The sequence below is a fragment of the Mustelus asterias genome, chromosome 3 (genome assembly GCF_964213995.1).
Source record: "Mustelus asterias chromosome 3, sMusAst1.hap1.1, whole genome shotgun sequence".
Classification (NCBI taxonomy): domain Eukaryota; kingdom Metazoa; phylum Chordata; class Chondrichthyes; order Carcharhiniformes; family Triakidae; genus Mustelus; species Mustelus asterias.
The window spans coordinates 44,237,273-44,260,608 of NC_135803.1; the positions used below are offsets into that span (position 1 = coordinate 44,237,273).

Sequence of the window (23,336 nt, forward strand, 5' to 3'; positions counted from 1 at the left end):
AATAAGCCTCTCAGTGTAGAAATCTGTGCCAACATCTGCACGAAAAAGGGTACTATGTAATCTTCTGGAGGCACCTACTCAGAAGAGGAGGACAGGCCCAGAAGGGAAAAAAAAGTCAGTTGCTCTCAGGCAGCATCCCAGTGTGGGATCTATGTCCCAGAGGGGCACAGCACAAGAAGGAAGTGCCAGGCATAAGGGTCCAAAGAAGGTGCCATTACCCAGCAGGCAAAGTTTACAGGCAGCATTCATGCTACCTGGACAGGTCTGAGGTTCAATGCCAAAGAAGGCTCAGCCTCTCCAGAGAGACAGTCACCTTGTATGTGAAATAATTGGTCCCGCAGCCGCCTCCAAATATGTAGGTGGCCATTCTATGACAGTACCTCTAAAGGTTACAGTTGCTGTGAACTTGGGGTTCAGTGGGAGACCGATGTGATATTTCCCAATTAACTGCCCAGGGCTGCATCAAGGTGGTCACTGATGCACTGTTCTGAAGGGTCACTCACTTCTGGACCAATGAGACCAGCCAGGCTGAGCGAGCCAGATGCTTTGCTGAGATTACAGGTAGCAGCAGGGAAACTGGATGCCTTTGTCAATAGAAAGGGCTTCCACGCTCTCAACCTCCAGATTACATATTACCACAAGAGTCAGATACTGCAGGTTTGTGCCAGATATCCAGAAAGCTGTGATAACATCTACATCCATCTCTCCCAGGTGCCAAGACTCCATTTGCTCTAGCTCGCTTGATGGTTAGCTCCTCGGGGACAAAACCTAATGGTTGAAAAGATGGCTGATGATGCAACTGAAACACACAAGGACTACAGGCAAGGAGAGGTACAATAAATGAGGGACCATAAGGTTTCAAGATGAGACTTCTCTGCCTGTACCACTTGGAGTTACTTCAATATCCTCCTGAGTGCATTCCGTCGGGGGCGGGGGGTGGTGGTGGTGGTGATGACAGCAATCCTCCTCAACAGGCCACAGCGGACAATTCAAATGCTGAGTCCGAGGAGCCACCCCAGGTGAGGAGCAGTGTCCTGATGTGAGGATTTTTCTGGGAAGCAGGGAGGCTTTGATTCAGAGGACTTTCAGCTAGGAGTCAAGGTGATGGCAAACGAAATGCCACCTTACTGATCATACCTGATGAGGCAATCCTGTCGCCCTTAGGTCAAGTTCTGATCTCGGAGATAAACTTTGCAGCCCTTCTTGTGTGTAACACACACAACCCACAGGGCTCTTACTTTCAATTGCATGAAACACACCAGTAACATTTTTATAATCAATGCAAAGATACAAATGGACCAATGCACACATGCCAACGAAACATAAATCACTCATGACAACCCCTTATGTAATCGTTGTTACGTATGCTGTCTTAATGCTCCTCCCTCGCTGGATTGGAGGCAGACTGCTGACTCTGATGCTCCATTGGCCTTGATAACCTCAGCAGCTGTCCTGCGGTCGCAGAAGCCTGTTTCGGCACTATTGGCACAGGAGGATCCAGCACCATGACTGGACACTCCTCAGTAGTCGTGATCTCATCAATTGCAACTGTCACTGGCTGAGGCGCAGAGAAGCTGCTGCCATCATCCAAAGCACCCTGAGAAAAGCCCTTAGATATAACCTGAAGCTCATCTGCCAATGAAGTTGGTTTGAATTTCCCTGCTCACCATAGAAGGACAGGCAGCTAGCAGAGTTACTAGGTGCCTCTTCCATCTCTCACACTGGTAGTGACGTGTTAAGGTTACTGCCAGTGTGTGTGGGCTCACAGGTCTGAAAACAACCCTAGAAACCCCTGACTGAGTTCCTGTAGCTGCTTCTCCATGAGGGTTGCCACTCTCTCCATGGCAGTGGCTGTATGTTCTGAGTTCTAGGCCAATGCAGTGCACACGCTCCGCATGGACTCCTCCAACACTGAGACCATGGCACGCATACCCTCAGGGATCTCTGCCATTTCCTGCCGTGCATCCTGCTGGACATTAGCACCTGTCACCTGATGAAAGGCTCATCATCATTGCACTGGTCTCCAGCAATCCTCCAAATGCCAGCGGCCTGTGGACTCTCTACCTGCACCAACTCCTCAGGCAAGTGTGATGTGCCTTCACCACTGTGCACAACCATCTGCTCCAATACACTTATAACCAACAATGTGCCTGTATCTGTGCTGGTGCATGGAGAGCATGTGACGTGGATACATCTGGCAGCTGTCCATCCTTGAAGGTTAAGTGAGGTCCTCAGTGTGTTTTTGGTGTCATGACAATGAGTCATCGGAGGCTGGAAGCAAAAATGTCAGCTTGGAACATCATTACCAAGTCAGAGTGCACAGAGTCTAGTTTTTACTTAGAATGGACATCCGGCCGAGCAAAAGCTTCTGAGTGGACAAGCAACAGGAATAACTGCATTTCCCATGTCAATCTTGCATCCACATCCCTACATTTTTCATACCCTAACACCAATCTTTTCCCTTTCCATTGGTCGCTTACCCTCATCCGACACACCTGCCTCTCCATGATTTGTGGGCCTGGCTCCACTTTTACGGGCTATTTCCAATGCCTATATTCCTCCACCTGACTGAAGAGGAGGTGCTTTGAGATGCGGGGGGGGGGGGGGGGGGGGGGGGGGACCTGTCTGCCCTCACTCCAGTGCATTGTGATTTCTCTTCTCCTGTAAAGGTCAAAAGTACTTTCATTAGTTCCATCAATATTCTGGGACATTGTAGCCTACCCTCTTCCCACCCCACCAAACCCCAAAAGATACGGGTATAGTTTTTCAGCACATTGCCACACATTACCCTGACAAACATGCTAGCCACGGTCTATCAAAGCACACGAGTATGTGCCACATTGAACTCTGCATTTCACACCCTTGAGCACCAACATCTGCTGTCACCAACAAAGACATCTCACAAGGTTCCAACTGGAATCCGTACTCACCCTGGCAGAGCACAAAACGTCATTGAACTTTTTCCGACACTGGATCCAGACTCTGCGAAATAAATCATGGTCGTTGGCCAGGCCTGCCACTTACATCTAGGCCTTCTTCATCATGCAAGGTGGCCTTCACTTGCCATCTCTTGGCAGCAGGATGTCACGACAGTCACTTACTATTTCCAGCAAGATCTTAAGGCACTAATCCTTACAGCTGTATTTAAATCCTCCTCCTGCACCCTTCCTATTCCCCACCCCTGTGAGCAGTGCTGAGTCCTTCTCAGCATGCATTTCACACTGGCTGGCAGTTGATTGGCCAACAGTTGATTAGCCAGCCAGGATGAAATTGACTTTGGGAGCCAATTGCGGCGGCAGCGAATTTCACATCTGCTTCCAGTCCCACCAGTAGCACTCATAGCCAGGCTGAAAATTTAGCCCTTGAATTACTCACATTTATTGCACACGATAACATGTAATTGTGCTACGTAACACCAGTTTTGACACTTTAGTGAAATTAGTTCCCAGTAAGAAGGGCAGGCATTGGGCTTGCACTGCTCAGGATTCTTCTTGAAAAGTATTTAGTTGTTTTTAAAATTATCTTCCGGTGGAAATAGAAGCAGGAGATCTCTGTATTCCTGTTATCATAGTAGTCCCCCCCTCCCACCAAAGCCCTCTCGAAACATCCTCCCTGGGCTAATCTGAGGGTCACTGCCGGCAAAAGAGGCAGCCCTACGTCTATAGACAGGTTAATATGAATTTGTACCCAGATGAATAACTTTACAAAACCAATATTATCCATAATGTGGAGATGCCGGCGTTGGACTGGGGTGGGCACCGTAAGTAGTCTCACACCAGGTTGAAGGCCAACAGGTTTATTTGGAATCACAAGCTTTCAAGTGATGAAGGAGCAACGCTCTGAAAGCTCGTGACTCCAAATAAACCTGTTGGACTTTAACCTGGTGTTGTGAGACTTATTGCTATTATCAATAGTTTCCAAAATAAATGATGATTCACAAAGGTAACAATTCATTGACTTCTCTCATCGTACCAAATATATTATGTAATTTTGTAGGCAGTTAGTGCTTTCTATTTAACCCAACAGCAGAGCAAAAGATTGTGTTTTATTATTCCAAATTCAGGAATCAAATCCTAACTTGTCTGCAATTGTCAGTTTTTAAAGTTCTCTACTGCATGATTATCATAATCCCACACTTTAAATTGATAGAAAATACTCCACAAAATTGAAGGTTAAATCTTTAGATATGGTATGAAGAATGAAAACTGACTCAAATAGCAGATTGATGGATTAAAAAATAAAATGAAAAGCAACAGCTGGGTTATTTGGCAAATAAACATGTTCCATTTTGTTATAAACGTGATTACTACATCACAAAAATCTGTAACCAATGTCTATTAAAAATGTTAGAACTGAAAAAATTCCAGATAGAATAAAAGCAGCTGTTGGACAAATATAATTTTATTAAAGTCAAATGTGAAATCACTTCACTTTCACTTAGCCACTTACTCCAAATGAAGGTCACAGGGAGTCGGAGCCTATCCTGATAGACACTGGATGCTGGCAGGGTACACCCAGGGCAGGACACCAGTCCATCAGAGGGCATACACTCATACAGACAAACTGAGGGGCAATTTACCACGGCCAATCCCCCTAACCTGCAAATCTTTGGAGTGTGGGAGGTGAAAACCCATGTCGACATGGGGAAAACATGCAAACTCCACACAGACAGACACCCGAGGCTGGAATCGCACTGCTCCATCATGCCACCCTGTGAATAAACATACTAATAACAAAAACAACATTGCACCTGCACCTGACTGAGTATTCATTTAATTGAATAAAATATCAGAAGCATGAGAAAAATAAAAGATTCACTTTTTTAAAGAACTGAGTCGAAGGTCAACATCACTGACAACCCGGCAGCGATTCTACCTCAGTTGCATGGTGAAAGACAGACAGTTGGACAACTAAAATACTCCAGGTTATTAACCCATAAAACAAATCACATGGGATCCTGCTAATTATGAGTTTCATTCAGTCTTCTGAATAGTCACCCATTTAAAGTCAGTGGAAGCCACCTTTAAATATGTAGATTGATCCAGTTAGGTAATCAGGTCAAAACTTTGGTTTTTAACTCAATCTTAACAGTGAAGTCAACAAAGCAGTTAAAAGTAACTCCATTATCTGCAGCATTACCATCAGTTCAGTGTCGCAAACTACATTTTGAATTTTTTACATTAATTCTAAAAAAATTGGTAACAAACTTTTTTAAATTTTGGAAAATTATACATCCTTTCAGACTTTTATTGGCAGCTTTGAGGCCTAGAAAACATATGTTTACTGCCACTCTTGCATTGGTAGCTCCATAAAATGTTTCTCTAAAGTTATGGACTGAAAAACTGATTTTTTTTTGTAAAGTCTGTCCAATGTCTGCAATGCAAATGTCTGCAAAAGTATGCAAAACACATGGATGTGCAAACATTGTGAACACGAACTTAGCTAAGATATTACTTACTGATATCAGTTCAAAATCCTATGAATGCATTATTTTGGTAATAATATATATGGTTCCTCTGTTATCTTTTAAGTATCTTTCTTATATCACCCATTGATCAAATTTTGATTTGCTTGGGATTTTTCTTAAATTATGCTATACAAGCAAAACATTTTTATAAACAATTTGTTCAAGGTTCACATAGTAATTCCTCTAAAATAATGAGAAACTATCTCAACATTTAATTTTACTTCACATCTGAATAAATTTCTAATCTCACAAGTTGACCTCCAAATGTGTCAATATATAGGTTGATTACAAAGCATAATTGTTAAATTCGGTACACTTTGAATAAAATAGAATACAGTTACGTTTTTATTCATTCTATTTTTACTTTGGAATGGTTCTGTGCACAATATTAGTAGAACAATTGTTATCAAATCTCAATTTGTGCACTATATGTTAGACACAAAGTGAGGTTCCCTCTAATTTCTCCTAATGTAGTACCTCAATTTGAGTCTCAGAACAACAGACCTAATTAAACTAAAGGGCCACATTTCCTGCACAAGTCATTTGTATAGTCTGTCAGAAAGAGATTGTCAATTAGTGCTGAACTATGGGCAGTTTTGAATGTTTGATTCATACCCACTTACTCAAGAGTAATCAAATTTCAGAGAAATCTCATTCCATCAGACTGGATTAGATTGAAACCCAAGTTCCAAACAATGATCAGAGTAATTCCTCACTCCCACCAAAGATTTAGTCACAGAAAGCATAGATCAGAGCAATGCAGCCTGCAGTGCTATAGTCTGAACTTTGACCCACACTGCCCGAGCTTCTCTACTGGTAGTGTAGGATTTCATAATTTACCACAATAGTCAACACAATGTGTATACTATATTTTCCTGTGGGCTCATGAAAACCCAACCTACCTACTTTTCCAGCCTTTTGAAATGCACACACTATTCATCTGTAACTTTTCCCGGAAACTCTGTCTTATAACAGAGGCATCATGCCCAAAACGCATTTTTTGAAAACTGCGAAGGGTGGTTTGGAGGCGGTACAGTTAGAAGCCTGCCTCATTTCTCTGACATTTCTCTTTAACCTGTGCTTAATGCTCCCTCCACCCACATTGTCTGTATCTTTAAGATCTGGTTGGTTGTAGGGATTCGCATTCTAATCAGTATTCTGTAACTTGATTTTGTGTCTGTGCCCTGTTTGAGAGCACATTTCCACTCCATTTGATGAAGGAGCAGCGCTCCGAAAGCTAATGGTATTCGCTACCAAATAAACCTGTTGGACTTTAACCTGGTGTTGCTAAAACTCTTACTGTGTTCACCCCAGTCCAACGCCGGCATCTTCACATCATTCCTCTGACACAGCACCCCAGCTCCCAACATCATTTAAAGACTCCCAAGCCACACACCATCCCATGTCCCTTAAATAACCCATACCATCCTAGAACATCTCAGATCAGCCATGCCACATCCATGCCTCTCATATATCCTCCATATCCATTCTCCCAGTATGCATAATGTATAGCCCTCAGGGGCCATGCAAGAGCAGTGAAATTATTTTGAAATAATTGAGAAAAAAAGTAAACCTCTAACAATCTAGTAAAGACCTGAATTCCACATAGTTTTACCGAAACAAACTCTCCTGTGCAAATAATTATATCCTTTAAGTACCTATTAGGTGTGCAAACACAAAACCCAACCACATCAAAGACATTTTGTTATTACAACCACTTGAAAGTATCAATCGTTCTTTCATCAATAGACAACCTGCTGAGATAAAGCCATTACGCCTTTTAAAATTCAGCCAAACATCATAATGGCTACAACAATCATTACAAAATCTTCCAGCTGCAGAGTCTGAAACTAACAGAACAGAATATCCATTTCCATTTCAAAGCAGAGTGCTTGTCAATCAATGGAGAGGCGCAAATGCAGGTATTAGTTTTCCAACTTTCAAAAGCAAATGTTTTCTTTTAGAAAGGCCAGAGCTGTCCCTCAATTTATATCACAGCATAAAGATGACAGCAGTGGCCAGCAGGATATTTTGTTCTTTACGCTTTGAATAAATTATGACACTTTTGAAATTGGAAAAGTACTATAATGCATGATAACAATTACAAGGGTCAACCTACCCTTGCAGGACAGAACCCCATGATGAATCACTGTATTAAAAACAATCTAAATTACAATAGAACATCCAAAGTGACACCTGAAGTCGTCAAATTATTTTACACTTATCTTTCAGAATGTTCCTGACTCCTCAGCAGACTACTTCCAGTGGTCATGAATGCTCCAAAGAGGGTCACTTATTTTTAAGACAACAGCCTATGAAGATAGTGTGCAGGAAGATATACAATTTTCCTGTGGCCCTCGCAATGGCGATGTGACCTTAGAAGAGGTGTATCCCCCTCCCCCAACAAAAAGGCCATGTGAAAATGAGGTGGGACGGGAAGGCAGAGGAAACTGTTTCCAGTGGTGGTGGTGGAAATCAGTATTCTACAACCTGATTCACACTTCCACTGGAAGATAAATAAAAGATCCATTATCCAACACAGCTTGCACTAAAATAACTTATGCATTCGTGCAATTTTGATTTTCAAAATCATCAAAATGCACAGTTCAATAAAGTAGGGTTAAAAAAAATCAATTTATCTTGACATTTATTAATTAGAGCAATCCTGATAGTTGATGAATTGTGGAGAGCAGTTTCTTAAAATTTGCTGGTTATTGAGAATTAAATAACTATTGTAACTTGACCAGGTAAAATAAAGATGTTATTATTAGTGTGATGCCTTTTGTGCTAAACTGCACACTGGATTTGGAAATCAAATGTCATTCTATTGAGGCTTATTCAGATGAGAGAGGGCAGCTCCAAAGAGCTGAACATTATTTTCTCCATGGATTGTGCCACAAAGCTAATGTCTTCATGTTCCACCTGCACTTTCGGTCGAACACAACACAGCGGATCCCAATACAGAACTGGTTGTCAGAAACTTCAATCTACAAAACACATTTATAAAATTGTCCACGGTCTTTCTTACCTTCCAACCCCTCATCTCTGAATTTTAAAATTTAAACTCGACGTTTTGTATATTTTCAAAAGTGTGTACCATTCTCCAGTATGAAAGCTGTTCCCAGTCTTCAGAAGATATCAATCGGAATCAGACATTAAAAGACATAGAACTACAATGAAGTTTGACTTGAAGTTTGACTTGCCATCCCATTTGTCTTTCTTTGCCCCGAGTAGTGTTATATTTCCAATTAGAATCACCAGATTCAAGAGAACTGAACTGCATTTATTTGAATTTCATTCCATTTTACAAATTTACAAGTTTGGAGCAAGGGTATGCCATTCATTCAGTCTCTCAAACCTGCTCCATTTGATAGGATCATGGCTAATCCAAATGTGGCCTCAGTTCTACTTTCCTGTCTACTCCCTAAGAAATTGTATCATCCCTGTCTCACGTCAACATCATCTGTGGCCCTGGAGGTTGGGGTGGGACCTGGGGGGAGGGGGGTGGTTCCCCAATGCAGCACTTTTGGGCAATTGCTGTGCAAATATTTACCTGGGAACCGCCAGGAAGGATTCCCCAGTACTAGCACAAAATCTGAGGCTGGGGAGCTCGGAGGTTATAGCCCAATATCTAGTTACCAGGGTTCATGCAATTAAAGTAGTTACTTAAATGGTTTTCTTCTATCTACTCCAAAATACATATCTTAACAAGATTTATATTAATGGAAAATGTATGGTGGACAAAATTACTAAAGATAACAATCAATTAAATTCAAACAGCTTTGGTGTACATGAGGAATTCATATGTGTAAACATTTTCAATCCAGTTGACCACCACATTTTAATACAAGCAGGATTTAAGTCTGAAAACAATCCATCATAGATCATAGGTGGGAACGTTCGCTGATGGTTGCACAATGTTCAGTACAATTTCGCAATTCCCAAGATACTGAAAGACTTTGTGTCCATATGCAGCAAGGCTTGGCAAACATCAGCCTCAGGCTGATAGATAGCAACAAGTGCCAGGCAATGACCTTCTCTAAAAGAGAATCTAACCATCTCCCGTTGACATTCAAATGGCATTACCATCACAATTTGAATCTCCTACTATGCACATCATGGGAGTTTACCATTGACCAGAAACTGTACTGGACCACCCATTTAAATATAGTGGCTACAACAGCAAGTCAGAGGCTGAGAATTATGTTGAGTAACTCACCTTCTGACTCTGCAAAACAAACTGGGCACAGATCAGAATGAAAGTGACAGAATACTCTCCACTTGCTTGGATGAGAGCAGCTCCAACAATACTCAAGAAGTTCAACACCATCCAGGCCAAAGCAGTCTGTTGATTGGCACTCCCTCCACCAATGACACACGATGGCAATAATATGTACCATTTACAAGATGCACCGCAGCAATTCGTCAAGCCTCCTTCAACACCACCTCCCATGACTTCTACCACGTGGAAGGACAAGAGCAGCAGATGTATGCAGATACTGCCACCTGCAAGTTCCCCTCCAAGCCACACATCATCCTTACTTAGAATTATATTGCCATTCATTCACCATCGCTGTCAAAATCCTGGAACTCCTTTCCTAACAGTACTGTGGGTGTACTTACACCACATGAAGTTTAGTGATCCAAGGCAGTGGCTCAACATTCCCAAGGGCAATTATGGATAGGAAACAAATGTTGGTCGAGCTAGTGATGCCCACAGTATCCCTACCGTGCAGAAAGAAACCATTTGGCAAAACCAGTCTGCACCAATTCTCCAAAAGAACATCCCACATTTCATTGGATTGAACGGAAACTAGTCCATTCATTCAATTATGTTATTGACTTGTTCAATATTTCTATGGTAAAAGTCTATAATCAGTAACTAGTAAAAGCCAAGGGTGGGGGGCGGGGGGGGGGGGGGGGGGGGGGGGGGGGTAGATTTGCAGGATTTCCCGTACTGATCGTCCCAGCCCCCCACCAATGACATAACAGGAATTCTAATGTTGAACATTAAGATCCCAATTTGAATGCATTTAAATCTAATTATCAGGCCTTTATGCTGGATAGTGCCCCCCTCTGCCTCGTTAGATTGTCCGTTCATGTTGGTGTGAGGGCACGCCAAGGTGGATCATTACAGATCTCCACAGATGCACTTGGTGAGCAGACCTGCCAGAGAAGTTCAGGAGTGTGCTTGGCTTGGGGGTCATGCCTGGGCACTGCCTTGGACTTACCCCTTTGTTGTTTTGGGCTATGTGCCAAAAAACATGGCGTGGAAAACCACCTGTGGGCTGACGCCTTTCTCGTAGATTTTCCCACTCAGCCTATTTTTTTTTAGAAAATCCCACCCCACACAAACATTTGTAACAAAGGTTTCTTGTAGCCAAATAATGCAAAGAAAGTGAAATCCTTGAGAGATTACTTGAAGCTCTGCACGAAGGTCAACACACAATTGTAACTTTGAACAAAACTATGGGGGGCACAGTGGTTAGCATTGCTGCCTCACAGAGCCAGGGGCCTGGGTTCAATTCCGTGTCTGCATAGGTTTCCTCTGGGTGCTCCGGTTTCCTCCCACACTCCAAAAACGTGCAGGTTAGGGGGATTGGCCATGGTAAATTGATTCTTACACCAAAATTAATAAAAATGTAAAGAATAATGGACCCCTTGCTGACCCTGGAGGAACACCACTTCAAACAGCACACACTGACTGTACTATCATTTTGGTTACCTCTTCGAAGAATTCAATTAAATTAGTCAGGCATAATTTAAGAAACCTCTGGGTTTTTTTCCCCCCTTGATTCATCCATGGCTTTCCAAATGGAAGCTTATTTTGTTCTGATAATGGTTTCCAATAATTTCCATATCACTATGGCTGGCAGTTTCCAGTCTACCCCACTTCCAGTGACTGTGCAGAATTCTGAAATAAAACAAAACTGTTGCGCTTGCTTATGGCCAAAACTGGCTGATTAAATCGGAAATGATTAACTCATTTTAATGCTGGTGAGGATCTCTTTAAATAGCATTTATAACCATCCCTTTTGGACTGTTTCTTCCGTAGTTAAGGCAGAGGCTTAAAACTGAAGCAGCAGGTGCTGGTACAAGCCAATTTCCCAAATGTGTCCTAAATTAGAATAAGAGTCCTTAATATAATGTTTTAATGACCTCCATGCTTGATTTTAGACCAGGACCTAGGTAAAGGATGCCCACAGCAATGCAGCAACTGATGCGCTTGGGATGAGTTTCAATCATGTGCGATCTAACCATTTAGTATGTTATGAATACATTTTGATCCTGTAAAACAGTCAAAGCAAGCTCCATTTTGCCCCCTTAGACTTTTAGTGTATTAGTACTAAAACTGGTTCATTAGTAACGAATGACTCATAATAAAGTATTTTATACAGAGCATAATACAAAATGCTATGTTCTATTGCTCCTGTAACACTTATTCTTTCGAAATCTAGTGAACAATATTTCCCAGTAAATTCTGCTCAGAGAAATGGCAGTGTACTATGTTTCTACGGTGTCCACCACATATTTATTTAATTGTGGCTTGCAACAAATAAGAATAGACCTTTATGTCATTACTGTTGCAGGCTTACTAAATAATGTTATCAAATCTACTGTTGAAAACTTAAGATATTGAGTAGCTGCTTGAAAGTATTGAACCTCCCTTTAAGTTTAAAATACTTAATTGCATGTAATCCCATAAAATGCTGTTGATTACAAATTTCTTACATGTACTAAACAGATATTTTGATAAGATTCATATATACTATTCCTTGCATTTTTTTCTAAATAATTTCAGATAAAATCTCAAAATTTATTTTGATACAAGTAATGAATCTCAAGCAATTTATCATCTCTGTGATGCATGAGCACAGTTGCAAGATTAAAGTGGTTCTCTCACAAAGACAGAATGTCACAGTACATTTTAATGCACTAAGTGATGCAATATTCATTTGATTGTACTGCTATTTTCTCCAGGCAGTTTTTAATTGCTTATCAGAGCTGTGAAAATACTCAGCTTTCATTGATCCTGCGAAGTCCTGACACATGAACATTCATAGGAATTGCCTGGAAAGTTTAAAATCCTGATGGGGAACTTCCTGCTGCCTGAGAACCCTGTGCAAATGTCACCAAGCCTGAGCTTCAGACAGAGACTTGGCTACATGCACCCAACTTACCTTAATTATCTGGGAAATGTTAGCTAGTTTAAAATCTGGTCTAACAGCTGGGCAAACTCATAACTGACCCTCCCTCAATGAAGCCCTCTTCATCAAGCAACCCAACTGCCCCCTGACCATGCAACCTGTTTTGACCCGACTACTCATTCATTGTCCCATACTCATTCATTAAATGACTGGACCTTCTACTGCCATACAAACAGGGCACGTCCTCTCCTTCCCCCAACTCTACTGTTCTCGCTGCAGTTAGATGGGAGATGCTGCGCTGCCCATTTCTGTGTCAGCCCGTACCAGAAGATCTCAGAAGAAACGGACAGAAACTTCAGGCCAGGAAAATCTTTGTGGGCAGCAGTAGCTGACCAGAAGATTTAGGCTGAAAAATTGATCCTTCCACAGATGCTGCTGAGTATTCCCAGCATTTTCTATTTTTAACAACTCCTTTCTCACTTCAGATTCCAGACCCTTTTCTTCACAGTTATCAGTTGCCCATCCTGATTCCCTCTTCCTTCTTCTCCATCTGTCATCAGATACACTATATGTAGAAGCACGAACACATCCATTTTCCTTTTCAGCATTCACTCAATCTTGTCCTTTGATTCTGAAGGACAAGGTAGCACACAATGCAGAACAGCAGCATGGTTAGAGGAAGTACACCTGACATTATAAACCTTCTCAAAAAAAGAGCACAAAACCATGGAAATCAATGTCTCACCAAAAGCTGTAAGCATCCTGGAAAGTCAGACTGGGTAGTTTGTCTGAGCAGGATGTCTGCATATTACTTGCAACCTGTCATTCACCTCAGCAAATCACACAGCCAGATGGACGACTTCAAGTTGCACTCTAAAGACCGCCAGTTGCTAATGGCAGTCTGTCAGCACAGTGACAACTCTTGCTAATTTCTCTTCTTTAAGCCCTCAGCTGCAACAGCTTCCTACAGAAATGCCCCAGAGGAAATACTCCATCACTAGCTATCCCTGCAGAAATTGGTACACGCATGATAAACAATGAGACAGTATAAGGAGGTGAGGTGGGAAGCACGCGGGGGTGGGGGGTGTCAGACACCAGGGGGACAGAGTGAGGAGGGGGGCTCCAGAGGTGGCAAAATTTAAGAAATAGCATTTTCAACTTAGTTGTTTGTAGAAGGTTACTCTTTTCAGGTAAAAATAAGTTGTTTCATACATTAATTTCACTTCATTGTCTCACTGAACAGCCAAAAGGAAGAACAGTCAAAAATAAACTATTTCCAAAGCTAGTTATTTTTAATTAAATGTTTCTAAATGGCTGACTGGTAGCACATTTCATCAAATGTTACCACAGGAAATTGTTCATATTTATCAGACATTACTTAAATAGGACTCTAAATTCAATACAGTAAAATGGGAAAAGCCAAATTTACTCTAAAGTGCTAGTGACCCTTTTAAAAGATAAACTTAGTTAAGCTTGGGGAACAAAAACTACAAAAGACCATACAGGACCTTTCTGCAGCAAAGATTTTATGCTAAGAATTAGTCTTCTGTCCATAAATATATAAACATTGAAATATTTCATAAAAGTTTAAAATTTATTTATTTGTGTCACAAGTAGGCTTATATTAACACTGCAGTGAAGTTACTGTGAAAATCCCCTAGACGCCACACTCTGGCTTCTGTTCGGGTACACTGAGGAAGAATTTAGCATGGCCAATGCACCTAATCAGCACATATTCGGACTGCGGGAGGAAACTGGAGCACCCAGAGGAAACCCACACAAACTGGGGGCAAACATGCAGGTTCCACAGACAGTGACCCAAGCTAGGAATTGAACCTGGGTCTCTGGAGCTGAGGCAGCAGTGCTAACCACTGTGCCAAGTCATTCTTGCTTTTGGGTAAAGCCTAAAATTCCCAGAAGGAGCTTGAAAATTACTCCATTCTTCAAGTTACAAAGCCAATGCACAGAGTGGACCAGGCAAACCTGAAATCTATATCCTGGTTTGCTCAAAAAAAAATTAAAATTGAATCCAATTCATGGTCAACTCAACAAAGACTTAATAGATCCAAGCTGACAAGCAAAGGCATTGATCTATCTCGTGCTTGCTCTAACACACTTGATCTTTTTGAGCTAGAATCATAACCAAACTTTCCAGCTCACAAACAATTAGGTGATACAGGCTGCTGCCATGCCTCTATTCGATCAGCTTAAGTTAATTTACTCAATGCACTGAAAAGGAAGAAACGCACACCACACCTGCACTGGCTGACAAATAGCTATATTCAATTAGAGCCCATCCTTAACTGGTCTGTCAAATCTCCTACCTAGAAGGAAACTGGGGGTTGGGAGGAATAGTGTTTTCAAAGGCACACTAGCAGAATTTACACCTGAATTTGTTTATTAAAAATATGCCATTCCAGCCCCAATGCACTGAAAACATTATCCAAATGTATTAAATATCTTGGGTACGAGGGAAGCTGTCTGAGTTATTGCAACATATATCATTGCACTGAAGAATACAAATTACGTAGATCCTAGACTAAGTTAATTGAGCTCATAAGGCAAGAGGTACAGCTGCCACTATTGGTTCCTGTGACACTTCATGTTTCCAGATTGGTGGAGGCAATACAAAACTCATCCAGTGCACTCCAGGTTCAATGAGATCAGGGTTGGTTGTAATGTTTTCTGTCCTTGTACAGCTTATCAACAATCAACGTGCTGATTCATACCAGAAGAACATCCTTTTAGTGAGCTGGTGTCGCATACATTTTTGTCCTTCAAAGCAAAGATGACCATGATTACGAACTGAGCTGTTTGATAGGGTTCTGGTGAGTATGTAGGGGATTGCTGATGCCAATCATATTCCCAGAAGGTTCTGTTACAAATAGGATAGTATGGAACAGATGATTGAGTTTTGGATGAATCGCTGGCTCAGGATTTCGTCTCTGCCTCTTTTGTACTTGCTTTGAACGATGATGCACCAATTTTTATTTGATTGCGTTAGGTTTATCAATCCTGGTGAGCTACTCCCAGGACTCTGATTCAATAACAAAACTCCTAAGCGAAGCCTTCAGAGTATCTTAGTAGCTCTACCTTTAACGGCCATTAAAGCATGCCACAGACTCAAGATGATTTGCCTTGGTCAGGCTTTCTGGCTATGTGACCGACCCAACTTAGTTGTGCCAGTCTCTATTTAGTATGGATGTTTGACTACCAGCTCAGGTGAGCACATCAGCATCTGGTATTTTGTACTGCTTCTGACAGCAGCTCAAGCAAAAATGAAGATGATTTTTGGCATGACATTGGTACAAAGTCAAAGTCTCACAGTGTAGAGACTATTATTCTATCAACTTTCAATTTAATATGCAGACTTGCTGCTCTTCATTCCCAGACTGGTATTCAAATTCCACTGTTTTGACAATTCTTGCATACAGAAATAAGTGAACTTATCCATTGGCAACAGGTAACTGAAACCTTGGGTTTGAAATAGGGCTTTCCTGGAGCAGAGTTGCACATTACTTCAGGTTTTCTTCATGCTATTTTAGGGCGAAAGTTGTTTCATGCATTGGAGAACTAACCAAGTTCTGGTAGCTGGTACATAAGTCACTGAAAGTTGAAAAGTATGCCCTCAAAGACCTTGGTCATTGCATGGAATCATCTCAGACTGAGCAGCTTCCCATCCATGCAATATCCAATTTTGTTGCCAGGATCGCTATTGTGGAAGGCAGTGGAGAACATAGCAGAGAAAAACATGCTGAAGAGGGTTGACGCCAACACACAGCCTGGCCCAACTCCATTAGTGATTGGGAACAAGTTAGAAGACTCACCATCATCCAGATGCAGGATACATGTGTAAGGATACCCTCATGGAACTGTCAACCAATTGAAGTTATCTATTAACTCCCAAAGGCCCTCATGGCTGACCACATCAAAGACCTTGGTGAGGTCAACAAACATGGTGTAGAGGTCTATTGTTCTATTCCTGACTTTTCTCCTGGAACTATCTAAACTGCATATCAGCGGTTCCTTGACCTTTCCTGAAACAGCAATTCCTCTTTGGCAGTAGACCCTGGTCGAGATGTTGCACTAAGCTCTTCAGAAAGATTCTGAAGATTTTACCAATGATGGAAAGGAGTGAGATTCTGCTGGGATTATTGCAATATTGACAAGTTCTTTTTCACTTGTACAACTAGATCATAGAAACATGTTTGTATTCTTGCAGGATAGTTTCTTGTTCTTACACAGACGGAAGGAGATCAGTGAGCTTCTTGACTGGGCATCAATTCTCAGTGATGAGTCAACACTGCTCACAAATAAAGTTTGAATTCTCAAAAGCGAGGCAGAACATTTTAACCATACCTCAATCAGCCTTCATTCTTCAATGAATAAGCAATCAGCAGGCTGCCAAAGATTCCCCATCAAGTGATCTCTTGAAGGCCCTTTTAAAATGGATGAACACAATCTAATTCCGGTCTAGCAGCAAAGCTTTAAGAGCTGATACCATCCCATTTGAGGTCTACTAGGATGGAGGTCGATGCCTCGTGTAGGATTCTAAAAAATGTAGACAAAAGGCAGGGGGTGAAAACTGACAAACAAAATAATAGGTACTCATTTTCTAACTGTCTAGAATGTTAAGATTTTCTTGCTTGGATTCAGAAAACTGCAGAGTAACCAGGGTACAACTTGGAAGTAATGGCATATTATAGGTGATTGTGAAAACAATACTTTCATGAATGGTGAAGCCGAAAACTATCTTTTAATTGTCTATTAATAGATATAGTGCCTATTTAGCAGTGTCAGATATTCTGAAAAAAAAGAATTTCAATTCCACCTACTGTATAATCAATGGAGATCACTTGGTGCATTGATTGAATGACAAGCAATGAAATCATAAGTGACTCATAACATCAGCTGCTCAATAATTAAGAGTGAGAAAGACCAATACTCTTATCACATCAACATTTTCCTGAGTAATGTTCAACTAAGTGGTGTTCAATAATGCTTCTTTAAAATGAGAATCCTTTTAAGGATTTGAAGATGTGAAACATACTGACTTCATGGTAAGGTTCATTCTACCATCTATAGAAAAAAAGTACAAAGTTTCAAACTTACAAGGATATGTGTGTAAAGAGCCATTAGCACTTACTCCGTGCCTCTTCCAATATAAAAGGCAAAGCTAATTTAGCCACAATAGTAACTCATTCAACTGCATTCAAAAAGGCGTCCCCATAGAGTTCTGGTAATAAACTGATGCAATGAGCAACAGGGCAGAATTGCTCAGAATTCTTCTTTGCTACATTTAGGCTGACACTCTAATTGACATGAAAACAAAGTACAGGAGCTCAGCAGGTATGGCAGGATCTACCTAAGGGAAATAGAGTTGATGTTTCGAGGCAGCACAGTGGCACAGTTAGCATTGCTGCCTCACAGCACTAAAATATGTAGGTCAGATGGATAACCATGGGATAGGGTGGGTGGTGGGCCTGGGTAAAATACTCTCTCAGATTTGGTGCAGACTGAATGAGCCGAATGGCCTCCTGCACTGTAAGGATTCTATGAAAAGGTCACGGACCTAAAATGTTAACTTTGTTGCTCCGTCACCGTTGCTGCCTGGTCTGTGGAGTATTGCTTGCATTGTCTTCACATTCCCAGCATTTGCAGATTTTTGTTTTGTGCTTCCATCCCTTTTCCTAATTTTGGTATTGAAAATTTAACCTCAAATGTGGCAAGGTCAATAGTGCAGTCTGATGAATCTCCCCATGGGTGAGGCTGGATCTATCCTTTCAGTAGTTTCCTACATTACGACAATGACTTTATCTCTTGGCTGCAACGTGCTCTGCCATGACTGGTGGTCATGAAAGATGCAACAGGAAAAACCCTAACAAAAATGGAGTCAATGGGTTGGGAAAATCACTGCTGGTTGTAGTCATATCGAGAACAAAAAGGAAAATGGTTGTGCTTGTTGGAGGTCAATCATCTCACAGGAAATCACTGTAGGAATTATTCAAGTTAATGTCCTCAGCCCAATCATCTTCAGCTACAACAATGACCTTCCTTCTGTCATAAGGTCAAAAGTGGGGGATGTTCACTGATGACTGCACAGTGTTAAGCACCATTTGCGATTCCTCAGATACTGAAACGTACCATGTCTAAATGCAGCAAAACCTGGAAAATATCCAAGCCTGGGCTGACAAGTAGCAAGTAACATTGCCGCCACACAAATGCCAGGTGTGGATAATCTCAAGCAAGAGGGAATCATACCATCACTCCTCAACTTTCAATGAGTGCAAAATACCATCATTGAATCCCACACAAACTACATCCTGGGGGTTACCATTGACACGAAACTGAACTGGAATAGCCATATAAAAACTGTGGTTATAAGAGCAGGTCAAAGACTGAGTCCTGTGGCAAGTAACTAATCTCCTGACTTCCCAAAGCACATCCAAGACACAAATCAGGTATGTGATGGAATATTCTCCACCTGCGAAAACACGGGCAGCTCCAACAACACAAGAAACTTGTCACCATTCAGGACGAAGCCGCCCGCTTGATTGCCACCCTATCTACAAACATTCATTCCCTCTGGCAAGCCGCACATTGCCAGTAGTGTGTAACCTCTACATGATGCACTGCACAAACCCACCCAAATTCCTTCCAAAAGAGAGCACCTTCCAAACCCACAACCACTACCATCTAGAAGGATAAGGGTAGCAGACACATGGCTACACCACCACCTGGAAGATCCCCTCCAATCCATTCACTATCCTGAATTGGAAATATATTGGCATTTCTTCACTGTCTCTGAGCAAAATTCCTGTAACCTCCTCCCTAATAACACTATGGGTTTTCCTACATCACATGGATAGCAATGTTTCAAGTAAGCAGCTCACCACCACATCCTTGAGGGCAATTAGGGATGGATAATAAATGCTAACCTAGCCAGTGATGTCCACATTGCGTGAATGAATTAAAAAAAAGTCTTTATTTTCAGTTAGCCGGTTGGCCTCATTGGAGGATTGCATCTAACAGTAGCACACAATGTTCTACGAGAACAGGTACTGTAAGAAAACAGGTCGGCTCATGTCAAAACAATTTATTAGTAGAGGTCCAATCAGCAAAGGCCTCTACCAAGGCTCAGATCAATTCCAAAAATTAAATTCTATCTCCAGATGATGTGCAGTGCTATGAACTTAAAAACAGATCAGATAAAACACATTGGGGAATCATGCAGGTCATCAGCTTCAACAACAGTAATTCCTCATTTAACAATGGTTCTGTCGATGCTGTATTGTTATAATGTCACTGATCCAATAAGGAACACAAATCACTTTTACATTGAGACATTCACTATTATCTCATTTACTTCACATTTGTACCAATTATTCCTACTTTCTCGGTTTTATCAAGTGAAAATAAACACAGACCCCAGTTCTGGTTGGAATAAATTAATGGATGCAGCTCCATTTACAAAGATTTATTTTCAAATATTACCGAATAAGTCCTCTAAAATTTAATGCATTGGAAATCAGTGCACAGGACATGTAACACAGCACCATCACTCACTCAAGCCTACTGGGGGGGCTTAGGGTTGCCTAGGGTTGCAAACCATTGTGGAGAGAATCCTCGATTCTAGCTCAAGTGTAGCAGGCAGCTTTGTGTCCAAGAACAGGGAGGGCTAGGCAAGACAGATTTTAAAAGTGTTGCAGTGGACTCAGGTCCTGCGCATGCATAACTCTCACTGATTTTGAACTCCAGGAACACTGCAGAGTAATCAGATCAGCCTGGGAATGCCCACTTCCTGTGTTCCGGGAATGGTGCCCAGATCTCCCATGAGGAAAAATAAAACCATTGTATTATCAATTTAGTCCATCAACTTCAAAGCTCTTCACATAGTTATTACATTAATAAATCAGAAAGAGGCCTACTGTTAGATAACTTGATCTCCAACTCCCTTGATAGTAACCAGCTCTTTCATAAATGCTTTGTGTGGCTCTAAAAAGAATGTAACATCAATTTATGCATTAATTCTGAGAAAATCTGACTTGCTCTCATTGTTTTGCTTAAAGTCGTACTTCTCAAATACGTAACGACGACATTAAGTGAGGAATTCCTGTACTAAAGCTCGACATACGAGTGTCTCTAGTGTAACTTTAAAATGTTCTCAAATTTCTTTGTGTTTTTTGAGCCATTCACATAACCAATCTGTATATCTACGACTGTCCATAAGCTGTTATATAACAAAAAAATCTATCTTTATTTTATAAACTACATTTACTCCTTCTTCAATGCAACATTAAAATTATCTCAAAGCATTTGAACTCACTGGTGACAATCCTTTGAGGCCCTGCTGACTTCAATAAGATATTAGATTTAGATCACAACCTCCATTGTTTTACCAAGTCGCCCCAAATTCCACTATTTCCATTCTACTGAGCCTTGATTACATTTTAAGCTCTTATGTTTACATCACAACTACCCCACCCATTCTTCAATATATTGATATCAAAATAGGTTTACCCCACTGTTCACACACCTCTGTAATATTCTGCATCCCTGTATCATATAGCTTGCACATTCTGCTCTTCCAATTCCAGTCTATGTTACATTTACCCCCATTCCCTAATCCATCTTCAGTGGATGATCCATCTCAACCTCCTCCGGAGGTCTCCAGCATCAAAGATTCTTTAAAATATCTAGAGATGGGGATTAACACAAGATGGGGTTACGAAAAGTGATTTGTTAATCACTTCATCTGGAGGTCATTTGTTAAATTTGATCATTCATTCTGGTTTATGATTTTCCCACAGGGATCGAATGTTATATATGACATATGTATTACAGATATATATTTCACTTAAGTATACAGCATGGCTTTGAAAACTTGAATTTCACTTTTGCATACTTCAATATAATCTCAGCCAGCTAGTACATAGTTAATGAAGTGATGCAAATGTGTGTAATTGCGTGCAATAGTCTTTGTTGAATCAGCTACTCACGAGTAATTTATAGTTCATATTGACCATAATTTGTCTGATAATTCATGTTTAATTTTAGCCAATTTTGATTCAGGTTACAAAAAGTGGATTATTGTTGGGGATCATTTGGTAATCCGGTTATTTTGGTTTATCGTTTTCCACAGGGATCTTAACAAAATTGGGAAATGCAGGATATGAACCCAAGGACTGAAATAAGTCCACTGAAACTTTCCAGCATTTAAACAAACAAGATTTCATGTTTGTTTTTGCTATAATTTATTGGGAAATCAAAAAGGGTACCTTTGAAGCTCAGGGCTTTGTTGAGAGAGACCATTCCTAAAAGACAATTTTCAAGGTGTTGCAGTGTAGATGGGGATTAACACAAGATGGGGTTACAAAAAAATGAAATCTTGTTGTTAATCACTTCATTTGGGGGTCATTTATTAAATTTGATCATTTTGGTATATGATTTCCTCAAGGATCATATATTATGACATATGTATTTATAGATATATATTTCACTTAAGTATGCAGCATAGTTTTGAAAACCTGAAGTTCACTTCTGTATTCTTCAACATCAATTCAACTGGTTAGAACGCAGTTAATGAAGTTGTCTACTTCATTGTCCCAACTGAAAAAGCCTAGCTATGCCTCCCCTCTTGAAAAGTCATAAGTAATTCTCTATTGAATTTCACTGCCATCCAATTAAATTCAAGCAGATCTCAGGACCAAAAACATACAAAAGGTGAACTTTTGAACTTTAAATACTGTTCATTCTGACTAAAATAGAATTGGTTTTTGAGCCCAGGACCCATAGAGACCAATAGGTGCTTATGTGTTTTTGGCATGGAGGTAGCAATTTGGGACTACCAAAGAGTTGGTACAGAGGTCATCTTTAAAGCCTCACAACTTTAATGACCTATTATTTGCTAATACTTTCCATAAACTTTTAAAAACAATATCAGCGTAGAATGGGACAATATATTGGTTTAAGATAACCTGAAACTTGCAACTTTTTCTTCAATATCTGACCTGCATCACTGCTTTCTCATTTAAAAAGTAGCATTTTTGTTTGAGAGAGCCACAGTAATTTTACTGCTAAAAACCTTTCACCGAATATATTTGAGATTTATCTGCAAGAACCAAAAGCGAAAAAATCCTTGTCCTCAGTTAATATTGCTAACATAGGTTCCAGCTACCATACTGTACAACCTTTTCAGCTACCTTTTCCTTTTCTGTGGCACTTGCAGTATCAGTTATATTTACATGGAGCAATATTTGGGGCTGTTTTTTTCTGCATTTCACTCACGGTCCCAAGTTGATCTAACTGATAAATCTCCTATCTCCACTTTAAGTTCTCCTTTTTTTCCTGGTTCTCTTTGTTAACACTACTAGGACTAGTGCTTATCTGAATTCTCCTTTTGCACTCTCTTGGAGCTTGATCTTGAAACACACCATATTCTAAGCCTTAGTCCAGGAGGTGGAAAGGTGGCAAGAGGTTATATTTTTCCCCAGGGAGTCAGGAGGTCCTCCAAGCATACATTGTAAAACGAATGAGGGCAGGTAGCCACAGGGTCACTTCAAGAAGTCTGGCTCAAGTGTTACAAAAAGTTTGCAGGTGGATGCATCTTCAAATGTCACCGACTACGAACCTCTACGAACACTACGAACCTCTCATACTGTTCAATGCATCACATCCCCATTACTTATCCAATAACCTCTCTTAATCAGAACTCATGCCAA

At 40.8% G+C, this 23,336-nt stretch overlaps 1 protein-coding gene across 6 annotated transcripts in view; it reads right to left on the reverse strand.

Moving 5' to 3' along the window:
* Positions 1-23,336, reverse strand: part of nlgn1 (neuroligin 1) — a 491,642-nt gene that overhangs the window by 464,926 nt on the left and 3,380 nt on the right. Inside the window, exon 2 of one of the 6 annotated variants that reach the window (XM_078202247.1) lies at positions 6,864-6,875. The exons of 4 other annotated variants lie outside the window; for them this stretch is intronic. In XM_078202247.1, the coding sequence (XP_078058373.1) occupies positions 6,864-6,875 (12 nt within the window). Of the gene's footprint in view, positions 1-6,863; positions 6,876-18,200; positions 18,208-23,336 lie in introns of all 6 variants that reach the window. One more of the 6 variants, XM_078202245.1, reaches the window with a different exon arrangement.